General features: G+C 43.1%; 1 protein-coding gene across 1 annotated transcript in view; it reads left to right on the forward strand.

The window, feature by feature from the left end:
* The window catches only part of LOC306928377 (kin of IRRE-like protein 3), a 244,949-nt gene that overhangs the window by 158,400 nt on the left and 69,592 nt on the right, over window positions 1–16,957 (forward strand). The window contains exon 6 of the mRNA XM_079508433.1: window positions 9,634–9,784. Coding sequence (XP_079364559.1) covers window positions 9,634–9,784 — 151 coding nt within the window. The remainder of the gene's footprint in view (window positions 1–9,633; window positions 9,785–16,957) is intronic.

Below are 16,957 nucleotides of genomic sequence, written 5' to 3' on the forward strand. Positions count from 1 at the left end.
ATTGCCTACATGGTATTGAGGTATTGCCTACATGGCATTGAGGTTTGCCTACATGGTATTGTGGTATTGAGGTATTGCCTACATATTATTGAGGTATTGAGGTATTGCCTACATGGTATTGAGGTATTGCCTACATGGTATTGAGGGTATTGAGGTATTACCTACATGGTATTGAGGTATATTAAGGTATTACCTACACGGTATTAAGTTATTACCTACATGCTATTGAGGTATTGAGGTATTGCCTACATGGTATTGAGGGTATTGCGGTATTAAAGTATTGAGGTATTAAGGTATTAAGGTATTGCCTACATGGTATTGAGGGTATTAAGGTATTACTTACATGGTATTGAGGTATTACCTACATGGTATTGAGGTATATTAAGGTATTACCTACACGGTATTGAGGTATTGCCTACATGGTATTGAGGTATTGAGGTATTAAGGTATTACCTACATGGTATTGAGGGTATTGAGGTATTACCTACATGGCATTGAGGTATTGAGGTATTACCTACATGGTATTGAGGTATTGCCTACATGGTATTGAGGTATTGCCTACATGGTATTGAGGTATATTAACGTATTACCTACACGGTATTGAGGTATTGCCTACATGGTATTGAGGTATATTAAGGTATTACCTACACGGTATTGAGGTATTGCCTACATGGTATTGAGGTATTGAGGTATTGCCCACATGGCATTGAGGTTTGCCTACATGGTATTGAGGTATTGAGGTATTGCCTACATGGTATTGAGGTATTGAGGTATTGCCTACATGGTATTGAGGTATTGCCTACATGGTATTGAGGTATTGAAGTATTGCCTACATGGTATTGAGGTATTGAGGTATTGCCTACATGGTATTGGGGTATGAAGGTATTGCCTACATTTGAAATATTGCCTACACGGTATTGAGGTATTGCCTACATGGTATTGGGGTATTAAGGTATTGAGGTATTGCCTACATGGTATTGGGGTATTGAGGTATATCTGATGATCAAGTTTTAGGGTGGAAAAATGTGCTATTTCCGCTATTAGTGAAAATTCATTATTCCATTCAAATCAATTATATTTGTTTTAATAAATGTAATTATTATATTAATTAACTTTTTCACCCCTACGTCACACTGTGTTTAGATACAGTCATTTTCTAAACTGAATTCTTCCTTAAAGGACGGATGGTGATTATAATTAGCGTAGCTGTCCAAAGTGCAGACGAGGCATTTTCCTGGACTAATGGCAAACAGTGGCACAGGTGGTAGAGCAGTTGCCTGGGAATTGGAGGGTTCCTGATTCGACGTCGGCTCCTCCCAGCATCCTGTCGAAGTGTCCTTGAGCAATACGCTGAACCCCTAACTGCTCCCTGGGTGCTGGTACTGTAAATAGTGTAGCTGCATGCCTACTGCTCCTAATCATTAGGATTGTTGAATGCAGCGCTACTGTATATCCAGGCATGTGCAAATATGCTTGGTCAACAAAACGTTCCTACCCTTCCCTTTTGATCAACTATTTTTTAATATGAACACTTTTATTATTTAAGCAACGTTTCGGTCAAAATACCTTCTTCAGGCATCTCTGAAGAAGGTCTTTTGACCGAAATGTTGCTTAAATAATAATAATATTGCAGTGCTGACGGTGTGCGGGTCATTGTGTACTTTTTGTGAATTTTTTGAATACGTTGATCCCTGCCTGCATAAGCCTTTGTTTCCCATCAAGTACATTTTCTAAAGTTTAGCTTATATTTCCCACATTCAAATGCAAATGGGACAATAATTACTTATGGCTCTTTTTATTTTTTATTTTTTCCCCCGTTCTTGTTACATGAAGGGTAACCCAGAAACCTCCATACCCTGAAACTGTTAGTGACTTAGTTCCGTTTTATTGTGGTCCATGTGGAAGGGTATAGTGAGTCCATGAGAATCAGAAACAAAATCAAACCTTATGTCATATTATGTGTGCAGGCCCACCAATGTTAGTTAGTTAGAACTTCTAACTATGCTCTAATTCTCTAAATCTTTTTAGAATAGTAGAATAAAGTGCATAAAAAAGTGGATAATGTGCCACAATATAGGGTATGCGCATGCATAAAGTGAATGGGAAATCGAGTGGCAAAGTGACTTGGCAAAGTGAGTTTAATGTCGTTTAACGTCGTTTAATGCAATCAGATAGGACTTCTCTATTTGGATATACAGTTGGGTGCCACCGATATTGTCCCTTATCATTTGACCCATTTAGGCCTGACCTCAAAATTTTAAAAAATCCTTCTAAATCGTCCAGTTTTCTGAAATAAATATTTTCACGATTTTTCAAAAATAGCAGACCTACAAGCTCGTAGCGCGCCACTCGGTGGCGCGCTATGAGCTTGTAGATCTGCTATTTTTCAATAGCTAAATTATAACAATGTTTAAAACACCAAAAGGGGTTCCCGCCCAAAATGGGTTAACTGTCCTTTTGCGCAGATCACGCAAACCTCAGCAAAAAGAAAAGGACAATATCGATGGCCTCCAACTGTATGGGCTATCAAGGCCAGAAAAGTATTTTCTCAGTAGGCATTCCCACATAACTTCCGGGTATGATGATTATGTCACGTGCATACCCTCTATAGTGGCTCTCGACCAGATCAGTCTGTCGCTGTCGCTTTACTCCAAAAGAAGATATCTTGAAAACTGCAGGCTGATTGCCATGGCTGTACACCTTTACTGCTCCACAGGGGATGGCCCCTGCTGATTTAGCTGACCTTTCATGTACCATGTACCATTAAGACAGTTGCACACAAGATATCTCCAAATCTGATGGGCAGATTGCCATGGCACTTCCTGAGTGTGTTTTTGCATAATACTGATGTTGGTGACCCCATGGTTCCCTCCCTAATTTGCCTCCCAAAGTCGCCTCCCAAAATTGAATGTCTATTATTGCCATGAAACGTGCATTCATGGTCTGAATGATGGATGAACCACAGTAATGTTGAATGTCCCCATGGCCGTTCCTCTAGCGTGACCTTCAGGCCAAAATGGCCACTTTGCACACGACGATCTACTGAAGGTGTCCAGTTGGGTGCAAGGTGCATGGCCTTTAGGGGCCTTGAAGGCCTCAGTTATACTTGGCTCTGCCTCATGTTGCGCTCCGAAAATAGCAGATCAACAAGCTCATAACGTAACCCATAAGCTCAGTATAGATCGCCTATGTTTTGCGTGTGCCACCAGCAGCGTACAACTACCAAAAGTTTAAATCAGGTTTTAGCCGTCTACCACACTGGCAAACAGTAGAGAAAGCTGAGGTTTTAGGTGTCTGCCACACTGGCAAACAGTAGAGAAAGCTGAGGTTTTAGGTGTCTACCACACTGGCAAACAGTAGAGAAAGCTGAGGTTTTAGGTGTCTACCACACTAGCAAACAGTAGAGAAAGCTGAGGTTTTAGGCGTCTACCACACTGGCAAACAGTAGTGAAAGCTGAGGTTTTAGGCGTCTACCACACTGGCAAACAGTAGTGAAAGCTGAGGTTTTAGGCGTCTACCACACTGGCAAACAGTAGAGAAAGCTGAGGTTTTAGGCGTCTACCACACTGGCAAACAGTAGAGAAAGCTGAGGTTTTAGGCGTCTACCACACTGGCAAACAGTAGTGAAAGCTGAGGTTTTAGGCGTCTACCACACTGGCAAACAGTAGTGAAAGCTGAGGTTTTAGCCGTCACTGGCAAACAGTAGAGAAAGCAGAGCAAGCGCCAGACTCATTTCCTTGTCCGCCACGGTTCAGAAGTGGCATGGCTGATAAGCGCTCCACAGCAGAGCTGAGAGCTGTGCTGGGTTCAACTTGAAGCTGAAGTGCTAATGTATGCCCGTCAATGTCTATTAAGCGTAGCCTGGCAACATTTCTTGCCAGTCTGATTACCGCCTTAGTCTTATTGTCTCCACCAGGCCGAAGGCATGGGGAGAGAGTATGTTTTGCACTCCGTCCATGTGTGTGTGTGTCCGTCCTTCCGTCCGTCTGTGTACAGCTAATCTCCGGCACCGTTAACCCGGTCGATGCCAAACTTTGCACACACACTCCCTGGATGCCAACGATGAACCTCTGCCCCACATTTTCCAGAATGGCCTGTTATAGTGCCACCATGAGGCAGCTTTTCATATTTTTTACCTAAAACTGCACCGATCTGCGTGAAACGTTGCATGCACACTCCCTAGAGGCCAAGGACAAACCTTTGACCTGCATTTTCCGCATCTGCCTTTTATAGCGCCACCAGGAGGCCGACTTTTGGAAAACACATTTTTTGATATTACTCCTCCAGATTCTGTCCAAAAATCTCACAAATCGTTACACAGTATCTCTATGGTCATGTGCTCAAGTCGGATCTGTCCGATATTTCATATTCCATCCTAATTGGCTATAATTGGCTTTCACAGTTTGCAAGATTGCCCCGTTTTGAACAAAAGCCTCAAATCATGAACGCAGCATGCAATTTACGTGAAATCTTTCACGCATTTTCTTACTAGGCTGAGGAATATATCCCACCCTTTTCACATTGGCCTGTTATAGCGCCACCAACAGGTTTATTTTTGCAAAACACATTTTTGGAACAAAATGCCTCAAATCATCCAATTGCCATCAAAGGCGTATGAAGAAATGGCACCCTTTTCACATTGGCCTATTATAGCGCCACCAGGAGGCCACAACCTGACCTGCCCTGGTGGAGACCTGTGCCCCGAGGGGCACTTTTTCTAGTTTAGTCTTGTTTTCCACTTCATATATTTTAGTTTGCCTGTTGTAAATTAATGTTTGGGATTGTTTTAACCCAATCTAGTGTGGTGGGGGCTGCACTTCCTGGTTGCTCAGGATCTCTTCTTCTACTTTGGTATGGCACTTGACTGGCACTCACGATCCCATCTGTAACGGGAGGGAATGTGTTAACCACCTACTAAAGTGTCCCAGAGTTTGCAGTGTTCATGGTGTGTACTTTTTCCTCCTCTATACCAAATGTCTTTGCCAAAAATAGACGATCTACAAGCTCACAATGCGCTGCGGTGCAACTGGATGTGAGCTTGTAGTTCAGGCTGTTTCTGAGGATTGTTCCCCACAAAATAGGATGCAAGGGTTTGTGTATTTGTTTATTTTAAGTTGTTGAACCCTGTATACTTCGTTGACCAGGGGCCTCCCCCACCTGCACATTGGGAGCAATTAGGGCCAGGGTTCAGAGTCTTGCTCAAGGACACTTCAGCTCTGGGGGAGCCCGGGATCGAACTGGGAACATTGCGTTTCCCATCCGGCCGCTCTACAGGCCACTCTACCCCTGTTCCACTAGCTCTGGGGGGAGCCCGGGATCGAACTGGGGACATTACGGTTCCCATCCGGCCGCTCTACAGGCCACTCTACCCCTGTTCCACTGCCGCCCTCTGTACTTGGCCCCCTAGTTTTTTCCCATACATCATCAAATCTCTTTGCCGTAAATATCATATGCAATCTACAAGCTCATAACACATTGCAACAGTCCACGTTGTGAGCATGCAATTCTGCAGTTTTCCCCGAACTTTCGCCTAAGATGCCCAGAATAGAGTCACCAGGGTTCACGTGGTTAAACTTCATGTAGCCTATGCTGTAACCATAACAACAATTATAATCTGTAGCAGCTGCTTGTTGGACTAGAAAGTGGTTACCAAGACAACACAGCTTTTTGATTGATGTTTTGTTTGATGTTTTTATTAGTATATATTTATATATATTTTTCCCCCCAGGTTATGAACACAAACACAGGCTCTTTATTTTTCCTTTGATAACTGGATATGGTACGCTCAATAAAACACTGTGTGCTGTCCACATCTAAAGATAATGGATGGAAGGACCTCTATGTCTCGCCTTCACAAATTCCCTCATACTATCCTCCCCAGTGGTGTAAAGTAACTAAGTACAGTATACTCGGGTACCGTACTTCAGTGATGTGATGTGACGCATTGTGAGCTTGTAGATTGGCTATTTTGAAAAGATCTTTTACATTTTGACCTTGTGAAATAGGACACATAGTCACATACACATGTATTTCGATGCCGATAAGTTTGTACATTTTGAATGTGAGACTTCTACTTGTAACAGAGTATGTCTACATTGCGGTATTGATACCTTTACTCAGGGGTGGAAAAGGTACTCACATTTTTAAGTAAAAGTATCAATGCTGCAATATAGAACTACTCTGTTACAAGTAAAACTCCGGAATTCCCAAATGTACTTGAATAAAAGTAAAAAAAAGTATTGGCCTCAAAATGTACCAAAAGAAAATGTACTCATCATGAAGAATGTCCCATTTCCAGTTTCAACATCTTTTGAAAATAGATGTGATGCAAAGGGAGCTTGTAGATCGGCTATTTTCAAATGGCCGAAATGTATACAGGGCTGAAGTGGTTAATGTATGTTTTCTAATAATAATAATAAAAATCTAGTAACTAGTAACTAAAGTTTTTTCAAATTAATGTAGTGGAGTAAAAGTGAAATATTTGGATCGAAGATGCAGTGGAGTATAGAAGTAAGAAATTGGAAATACTCAAGTAAACTACAAATACCACAAAATTGTACAGAATTAAGTACAGTACTACTACTTACGTAAATGTACTTATTTACTTTCCACCACTGTTTGTACTTAAGTAAAACATGTGAGTACTTCTTCCATCACTGATCCTCCACTCCCCACAGGCTTCTAGAAACATGTTTAGTAGAAACAGCGGAGGTGAATTGGGCTCCTCAGAGCTCTGTAGCCATCCATATCAGTCCATGTAGTGGTCTCGCACCGCACACACAAGCCCACCATGGCAGAACGTACCTTCCTAGAGTAGGAAAAAAGAATGGACCACTCAGGATTTTGCTGTGCACACACACACTCACTCCACACTTAGCTGCTGCTCCCCACATGCCCACCCGGCCTGCACGATTCAAATCATCACTGTACCTCAATTCTTCTTCACCTTCCCTCGCTCCCTGGCGGCGGAATGACCTTTTCCACTCACCGTGCAGGAGAGTAAAGACAGTCATGAGCTAAAAACTCATCTCTTCAAGAAGTCCTCGTATCCTCCGAATCGTATATCCTCCTCTCCTCCTCCACTCACTCCAATATAAGCCCGGTCTTGGAGAGAGAGAAAAAAAAGAAAAAAAAGGAATCAACTTTGTATTTTCGACCTTATCTCTGGAAACTCTTGACCTGTTTCTCCTCCTAGCTCTGCTCCCTTGCATGCGTTTTCCTAGGATTTCCAGATCAATGCCAAGGCGGTATGTCTCTGACCCTTGAACCCATGCCTATCGATTGCTTGGCTCGGTTTTTATAGCCGTGAATTGATGCTTTGTCGGTTCTTGCATTCATTGCAAGAACTCTAGTTTCTCTAAATACAGAAAAACAATAACCTAAAAAGTAAAGAGCGTTCCTTAACTCTGTTATTCCATCGGGATGCCAGCAGAATTTTTTAGGCTGAAACTGAAAATATCTGCCGCCCACCCATTAGCACCCCCCAGCCCCCCCCCCCCCACTTCCCTGTTGTTGCACTATAAAATCCTCACTTTTAATTTATCCATTTGTAACTCAGAGAGTGTATGGATGTAACCAGTAAGGGGTCTATTTGCTTATACTTGCACACTCAGAGTTAAATTAACTGAGGATTTTTACGGTGTGGCTTTTTGGTCTATTTTGTCCTGGGGATATTTCTAAATGGCGCATTTATATATATAACGCCTTTCTCCAAAGCATTACATTACAAATGTGCATTACATTCACCCGTTTTGCATGCACGCACGCACGCACGCACGCACGCACGCACGCACGCACGCACGCACGCACGCACATTCAGCGGTGGGTGCAACCATGCAAGGCACCAAGCTGCTCATTGCGAGCAGTTTGGGGTTCATAGTCTTGATATGGGAACCTTTTGCTGCTGCTCTGCATCCTCCTGAGTCACTGCCGTCCCAACGTCTCCACTGTCATCAGGAGTTCAATTGGTCACTATGTATATTATTATGATTTTGCTTATTTATCCTGCATTTCAGGGCATGTGTCATCGATAGTTCAGAAAAGGCAAGCGACATGTGCCTATGAAATGTCGGTAGGGGGATGACTCATGAGTTGATCTTTTATTAAATGGAGCTGATGCAAGATTAAAATACACACACATGCACGCGAGTGCGTGCGCACATGTCACACACACACACACACACACACACACACACACACACACACACACACACACACACACACACACACACACACACACACACACACACACACACTGTGGGTCCCAAAGTACAAGACAAACAATTATGTTAGAGCATGCTCAAATAAGAAAGATCTCATGGGTTAACACTGATCAGATCTAATACAGTTTTATTTTAACAAGCATGCATCATCAAATATGGGTTTTAGAAGGCTTTTTATTGTTTATTAATTCAGTGCACGGTCCAAAGTTACATCAACAATGTATATTTGTTTCTGCAGCTCCTAAGATGTTCCCCAATGCTTCTTCCCACCCCAGGCACTCCACAGTAAAATCCACAGTGGTAATTGAACTCTTGACAGTGTACAAAGTACAAACGTAACCAAATGTATCCATTTGGTTATGTTAACACTGAGGATTTGTACTTTGTCCCCGTGGTTGTAGAATCCCCCATGCCTGGTGCTCTATCTCTGCCCTTTCCTCCAACAGCTATCCTCTAAAAGGCTTGCCATGGCAATTTAATGACAACTGAGATTTTTAATTTGATCCACAGGGCAAGACGGACCACCCCTGTCATGCTTTAATCATGACTGGGGAAGAAACAAATGAGGGAGGATTCCGACACGTTTAATTATGAATGCATTACTTTGCAGCAGTTTGTTAATTTTGTCATTCTTTGGTTGGAAACGGAGGAAGCGGAGCCTGCATATTTAGAGGCCAAACTCTCCCGGTAATGTCAATATTGCATTAAATCCCGTTTTGCATTAACCATGACATGACCCTTCAGTGGTGGGAGAAGAAGTAGAAAAGCAGAGGAATGACATTCCAGCATCCTCCCAAATGAAGCATATTTGAATGAACATTTACCCGCATTAAGGAAAGTTAGTTATGTTTAACATTTTCATTAAAAATGTATTTATTATAATCAATAATAAATGTTCAGCTGCTGTTCACCCAGACGGAGGACGTGAAGTAACAATGAAGCCTACTGATATTTTTCAGTAAAATCATGAAGAATTGAAAGAAAAATCTAAGATATTCCATAAATTAGAAAACAAATCAGCTATTTTCACTAGTTTGGGTCCCGGGCAAACCTCTAATCTCTCTTTTGGGTCTCAACCTGAACAGTTTGGGAACCACTGGAAATTGTGACTGGGGTGCTATGGGGGTGCTGGCTATTTAGACGGGGGACTAATGCATCTTGGTTTACATAGAAGTCACTCAATTGGGATTATTTGTAGGGGGGGCTTAGGGGGGGGGCTAAGCCTCTACCAGAGGGGGCTAAAGCTCCCCCTTACCCCCCCTGGAGCCATCCCTCTTTGTACTTCAGGGACCCGTGCATGGCAGGTAGTCACACTGGGCTGTTCCTCTGTTTTATTTATCCTTTTCTAAATGCTGTTATCCATATTTTCGGGGGGATAATTAGTGCGTTTCCTTTCTGCTTGACTCCTCAGACACTGCTGCGGGACGGCCGACGAGAGAGCACCGTCAGCACGCTATACCTCTCTCCCTCCAACATCGAGTCCGGCCAACAGATCACCTGCCGCGCCTCCAACAAGGCGGCTCCCAACGGAAAGGACGCCACTGTCACCATAGATATTCAACGTGAGTACATGTTCAGAGATGTTGTACCTGGATTACAAACAAGTTACGTCGACGTGCCAGAAGTCCAGAAAATAGACACTATAATATTACATATTATCGTCTCTGTCGGGTGGAGACCTCATTATGTCCAAAACTGTTACTTTTCAGTATTCAAATTCTAAATTCTAAAGTTCTACAAGCTCGAAATGCGCAACTCGTCAAGCGTGTACATCTGCTACTTTTGACGCTTTTGTGTGACGCTGTAATGTGATCAATGTATGTACAGTAAGTTAAAATATGGAGATGCTTTCATGTCTGCAACCATACATTTATTAACCACTTTCAACCTGGCGTCACTATTTTGGGCATGGCATTATAGGCGAACAAACATTATTATTTATTTTTTTCAGCTATTTTTACCCAAAATAGCTCAAATAATGGATCTAATATCCATTCTCTTGAAAAAGTGCCATTATTTTTCCAGGGGCCAGTCATCTCTGCCAGAGCAAATCAAAAACAAGCTTACAGTTTTGTCTGTCTGTCTGTCTGTCTGTCTGTCTGTCTGTGTGTGTGTGTGTGTGTGTGTGTGTGTGTGTGTGTGTGTGTGTGTGTGTGTGTGTGTGTGTGTGTGTGTGTGTGTGTGTGTGTGTGTGTGTGTGTGTGTGTGTGTGTGTGTGTGTGTGTGTGTGTGTGTGTGTGTGTGTGTGTGTGTGTGTGTGTGTGTGTGTGTGTGTGTGTGTGTGTGTGTGTGTGTGTGGGGTACATACCTACCTTTCAATAAAAGGGATATGATTGCTCTTCACTATAAAGAAAACAACAAAAGAAAATAGCCTAGGTCTCTCTCCAAAGTAAATTAATGGTAGCTTGGTTGACATGAACATATCGCCTTTCTCATTCAAAGGAATATGTGCATTAATCATTGGTGATACAGCGAGCTCACGTGATATAAGATTACACATTGTGTTCTCAGGCGACGCCGGTGTCCGAAAATGGATTCAACCTGTGCAGTATGCTTTGTGGATGTTTTCCTTTTGTCTGGCCTCCCCTTCCAGTCCATAAGAATAGTAATACAGTCTACACTGCAAAATGCTCAGTGTGAATTTCACTGAAAAATGGACCCGGGTCCAGAGTTAAATGAGCACTGAGGATCTTGCAGGGTATTCAAGCTCAGGAAATGGGCACCCTCTGTGAATGCTTCAGATGATATTATTTGATCACAGAAACTATTTACAGTACCGCAACTTATGGATTTGGAATAAAGGCCTTTTTGCATCCCTCACAGCTCCTTCAAAGCCATTAACTATGACTAATAAAGCAGAAAATACTATTCAGAGATGTGTTAGTCTTGACAGATCCATTCTTCCCTTCTCATGCATTTTCTTTCAACTTTTATTTCTTGTCATTCAAAAGGAATGGAGTCCTTACGCTACAGCTCAGAAACGCTGAAGTGTGTGAGCCGAGTGATTAATGTTTGTTGTGCTCATTGTCGGAGAATCCTTTTTGTCATGCAAGACAATGGCGGTGCCACCGTCTTTCACGGAAAGTAGGCGACAGTTGAAAAACAAATGTCTCAGCCTTCTGCATGGAGAACCCTCGAGCTGCGACACAGCTTACAATTGCCAACAGACTGCCAGTGCTCCATAAACCATGCTGTCGACGAAAAAACCTTTGTATCTTCCAGAAACCGTCAGTCACGTGCGTCTGTGTAGCAAAGTAAAATAAAATGTTTATGTTTTTATTCTTTTTTGAGAAATGGCCTTCTTGTCGCCAGACTAGACGAGTTGCAGCAAGGGACTTTTCTGAAAAAAACATGTTGCTATGTCAGTGGTGCTCAAACTTTTTCATGTCAAGGACCCCCAAAATGATATGCATTTGGCCGTGGACTCCATCTAAAATATATATATATATATATATATATAAAAGGTTACTTTGCACACATTTACATGATTCAAAAATACATAGCATATAACACGGCACGAAGTGACACGCTATGAGCTTATATCGATCTGCTATTTTTGAATAGCCAAATAAATCTAAAATGACACAATGTGTTTCTCGATTTAATGTGTTAATTGTGCCCTGCTTGTTGTACATTAGACTCGAGCCTAGCGGTGTCAGGTCACGGGTGATGTGGGCAGTGATCAGAACTCGGCAAAGCAAATGGGAAAGGCAGGCGTTGGATGCATTAGTGATGACGGCGACCTCAAGGTCCCAGAAGCGTGGAGATTTCCTACCGAGAACACCATTAACCCTTTTTCCTGTTAATATTGATGGTGAAGCAGCCGTCACTCTCGCAGAGCAGTTAGGTGGCCCTGAGCAATTTGGTGCCCTAGGCAGGATTTTTCGTGATGCCCCCTTGACAAATGACCATGGCCCCCTTGTGTTCTAAAGCACTGTTTGTTTGTTTGTTTTTTGCTTGGTGGATGCCCCCCCTCCCCTTATGATGCCCTAGGCAACTGCCTGTTCTGCCTGATGGCAGGGCCGGCCCTGAGTCAGGGCTGTGATATGGAGAGGACAGGAACTCGATCAGCACCTCATATCGCCAATCTTTCACCAAGGCCTGGCCCTTTTCCACCAAAAAGAACTTTGGTTCTAGAACTGGTTCCGTTCTAGATTGGAACCTTGGTGCTTTCACGGAACTGGCAGAGTGGAAACACTGGTTCAATATTAGGCAGGGAAAAAATAACCAAACCGGTTCAACCCTGGTGGAAATGGGCTCCACATAAACTCTGTGGTCGTTGAGGGGGTTCCAAATTAACCTTTTAAAGGTCTGTAACTCTCCAGTGTGTACACCCATTTGTACACTCTCAGAGTTATGGGGATCTTTGAAATGTATGTTTGAGAACCACTGCTTTTACCCTGAATTTGCATATTCATCAAAGCCCCCCTGCTGTAACAGTTGGGTGTTTGTGATAACTACATTTCTGCCCTAAATCAGCCAAACTGGCCAAAACAGGAGGAATTAGCTCCTGTGCTGTTCCTGTATCGTTCACTTAAGGCTAAAGGAACACATTGGCTTATTTAATTGGCATATTGCTGCATTTGGCAATTTGCTGCATTTGCTACATCATCATACATCATCACATTCCGTGCTCAGCCAATCAAATCATCACATTCTGTGGTACACACAGACACACAAAGCTGGGCATAGGAGGGGCTAGTGCCCCTCAAAAATATAATACAGCCTTTTGAAGTTCTTTCTCCCATTGAAAGAACAACAAATAGTATGAGAAAGAAAGAAAGGCGGAGATGCAAAAATCTGAATTCTTTCTTTCATTTTTTATACGATTTGTGTGTGAGACTCCTGTTCGGATCTTCATGTGACCATGACATGCAACGACTCTACGACATATCTACTGTGTGACATGTATGTGACGTACTGTATAACCCCAAATGTGGACACGGTCTCAGCCCGATCAGAGCCCGACATTGACTTTCATTAGAAGAAGTATTTCATAATGTGGAGCTAATACTGTGGCCTACACTGTGTGCACAATAAATTTAGCGCAGCTTGCGAGATTAGCTCCGGAGACATAGACCAAGACAGACATAGACTCTGAGAAGCCAAAAAAAAAAATCATAATTTCTATAATGTTGATGTGGGCTGTGTTTCAGTAAGCATCATAAAATTGAGATATTGCCGGTATAAATCCTTCTAATTCTGATACGTTCAAACAACAGTGTAAGATTACTAAAATAGAACTATATTATGCTATGCCCTGAACCCGTGCCATGTGTCCTTTTGACTCCCAGTGCAGTAAATCAGCTAAATACATATGTATGGTGGCGCCGTCCTTCATTTTAATGGCATATGAACTGTATAGTATTACAATTAACCATCTATCCAGGGTGACAGTGTGAAAAACATAGGTCAGGCTTATTAAAAAAAGAAGAGACTTGTTATTGTCTCTAATTGTCCACGGTCCCTCTTCTACCTAGCGCGAGCTGCAGGGAGACAATGCAGAGAGGAGCCCACGAGGCGAGCGGCTCCTCTCGGATAATTGGATGAAAAGAAGACTTGTGCAGGGTAATTGCGACAAGAGGAGGAGCATGGACCAAATAATGCATTTTCTGTTTGATAATTAATAGCCAAATGCAGATGTGTTGTGCCCACAGAGGTCTCTCTGCTGGCACATGCGCACACGCGCACGCACACGCACGCACACACACACTCAAAGAGTGTAACAGAGTGTTTTATCAAGCGGCTCCATTGACTCCCATGGGTCTGATCTCTTGTGACAGAGGCCCATATTTTTGCATTCATTATACGAGGCTATGTCTCTATTATGCCGCGGCCCACTTCAAACAGTTTGCACTCACGAAAGGTGCACGCAAAAGTTAATTACACGTACGCATACACACACACACACACACACACGCACACGCACACACACACACACACACACACACACACACACACACACACACACACACACACACACACACACACACACACACACACACACACACACACACAGGGTCTGAGTAAACATGGTCATTCTCAACCGTTTTAATTTCAGGGACCGCCAGTTTGTTATGCATATTATAGGCCACAGACCCCATTTGATTTTTGAGGAGCACCAGCCCCTCTACAGCCCAAACCACACCAATGGGTTGACATGCATGCAACTCCTTGCAACCAAACGGTTGTGAGTAGCCCCATGTAGACGCATGTAGTTGCAAGCAACCATTTAATTGAACCAATTGAACCACCTGGGTCGACGTGCGTCGCCGTGCGCCCACGTGCAACAAGACATATCACACCGCTGGAACGAACGCTAAAACCGTTTTGTTGTGACTCGACCCATATGTGTGGTCTGGGCGTATTGGTGCGTTCAACTTCCAGATGCAAAGCTACAATCTACCATCCATTGTCATTGGAAGCCAGCGACATGAGAGATGCAAACATGCATCCAGCGTTTGTAGCTGCTGCGAAAGCTGCAAAGCTACAAATTGAAGCTGAGCTTGGTTCAACTTCCAGGTGCAAAGCTACAACTGTAGCTGCAATTTTTTTAAGTTCCCCCTCCCCGCTTTTTTTTCACCCTGTTCTGGCTGACGGAAACTTGCCACGTCTTCTTCTAGTCCAATGCGATGCCTAGGTCCAAAAGGGTCTTCTTCTAGTCCAATGCAATGCCTAGGTCCAAAAGGGTCTTCTTCTAGTCCAATGCAATGCCTAGGTCCAAAAGGGCTTCTTCTAGTCCAATGCAATGCCTAGGTCCAAAAGGTCTTCTTCTAGTCCAATGCAATGCCTAGGTCCAAAAGGGTCTTCTTCTAGTCCAATGCAATGCCTAGGTCCAAAAGGTCTTCTTCTAGTCCAATGCAATGCCTAGGTCCAAAAGGGTCTTCTTCTAGTCCAATGCAATGCCTAGGTCCAAAAGGGCGTCTTCTTCTAGTCCAATGCAATGCCTAGGACCAAAAGGGCTCGCAGTTGGGTTGTTGTGTCTTTTCTCCCCCGCCGGCCGCCATGCCTCCGACGCACATCACTACTGACACACGCTTGATGACGTCAACGACTGCGTGAGCAACAGATTTTACAAAGCGACAACGCAACAAATTATGCTATGGTCTTTCATCTTTGCACGTGCCTCGTGTGAATGCGACATAACGTCTGTTATGTCTTTTGGAAGTTACGTCATATGGCAGCCAAGTCTATGGTTTGTTTAAAGTACGTTGTTTAATTGTTTAAAGAAGTGAGGCACCTCACTTCACACAAGTGTGATTTATTTTTTACATTATTGAGGGCTGCTAGCCCCTCCTACGTTTAGCTTTGAGTGTTTGTGTAAACACAAAAATTGAAGGCAAAAGTCAAATGATGATAAAAGCGCCCCTCAATTCACACGGGAGTGATTTTTATCTCAGACTGCAAACGACCCTGTAAAAGGTATTTTAACTCAGGCCTCTTTCAGATGGCGATGGTCTCCAGATAAAATCCCGCAAAGTCCCGTTGCGTTCAAATTTTTTATTGACCCTTTACACGAGAACGCACACTTTATGAAAACGCTATAATGTCGCTAGGTGGCGGTAATGGGCTGCCAATTAGACCAGACACCCACGTACAAGAAGAAGAACCAGGTAGCTCCCCCTTCACGCAACCCTATCTGGGTTTTGAATGACGCTTCCAGAACTCAACAGGGTTGTGGCCGTCGCTCGCTGGATGCTTTCTACTAACAAATCGAGGTGACAGACAGGCTGACAGGCAGCACAGAGCATGCAGGCAGATCGCACCACAGGATGGTTATATATTTTATAATACATTAGGCTACATAAACTCTGCTGCCGCCTATCACAAGGCATTTTATTTACATCATGGTTTTACATTCACCATCGCTGATGAGCGGCGCTTTGCAGGCGAGGAGGGAGGCTTGTTCATTGTAGGAACTCCATTATATCATATAAGGCCCTGCATCAATGTAATAAACAATATGCGTTGTGAGCCAACGTGAGCCATGATGTCATAAGTTTTGCGGATTCACCGTTTTGCCTTTTTACATGGAGACGGGAGGAAACGGTGTTCCCAAAGATTTCCACTCTGGAAGGTGTTTTCACTTTGTTGCGTTTTCACCTCCTGAAAACACGGTAAAAACGGTGTTTTCCCTTTAAGGGACACCAGCAAACGATACTTTATTTTGCCGTTTTCTATGAACACCGTTCTCGTGTAAAGACCACCTCAGAGTGGAAGCAACAATTTGGTTCCATTTGCAATTTTGCACACTCTTGGAGTGTTATCCATCCTTTTAGCATAATATCTGACTATGTGATAGGCCTTTACCTTTACTGTTAATATTCATGTTAATAATGTATTTAATCAATCAAAACAGCCCATATGGGTTTCTCAACTACCAATCATGTAGTTGGGGACCAACGCGACACACGTCACTGAGACTGAAAGCTATTGCAGTAAATACAGTGAGACCTAGAAAAGGTAGCACAGGCTGAGAATCAAAGCCACACACGTGTATAAAACTTTGAATAGATTCAAGCCTGAAAGGCTGTATGCAAAAACAGAAACACATACAATACTGCATGATATGCACCGTTTCTCGCAGAAACCCCCGAAGAGGCGTTGTTTGTTTCTTATAATAATGTGGAACTGTACTGTGTGCAAGCAAAGAATGTCCACATACCATCCTTTTGTAGCAATTATTAATTAGCAATATAGATAATTGCCAACAGGCAACAGCAGGGATATACTGT

This window comes from Electrona antarctica (assembly GCF_951216825.1).
Source record: "Electrona antarctica genome assembly, chromosome: 8".
NCBI classification, from domain to species: domain Eukaryota; kingdom Metazoa; phylum Chordata; class Actinopteri; order Myctophiformes; family Myctophidae; genus Electrona; species Electrona antarctica.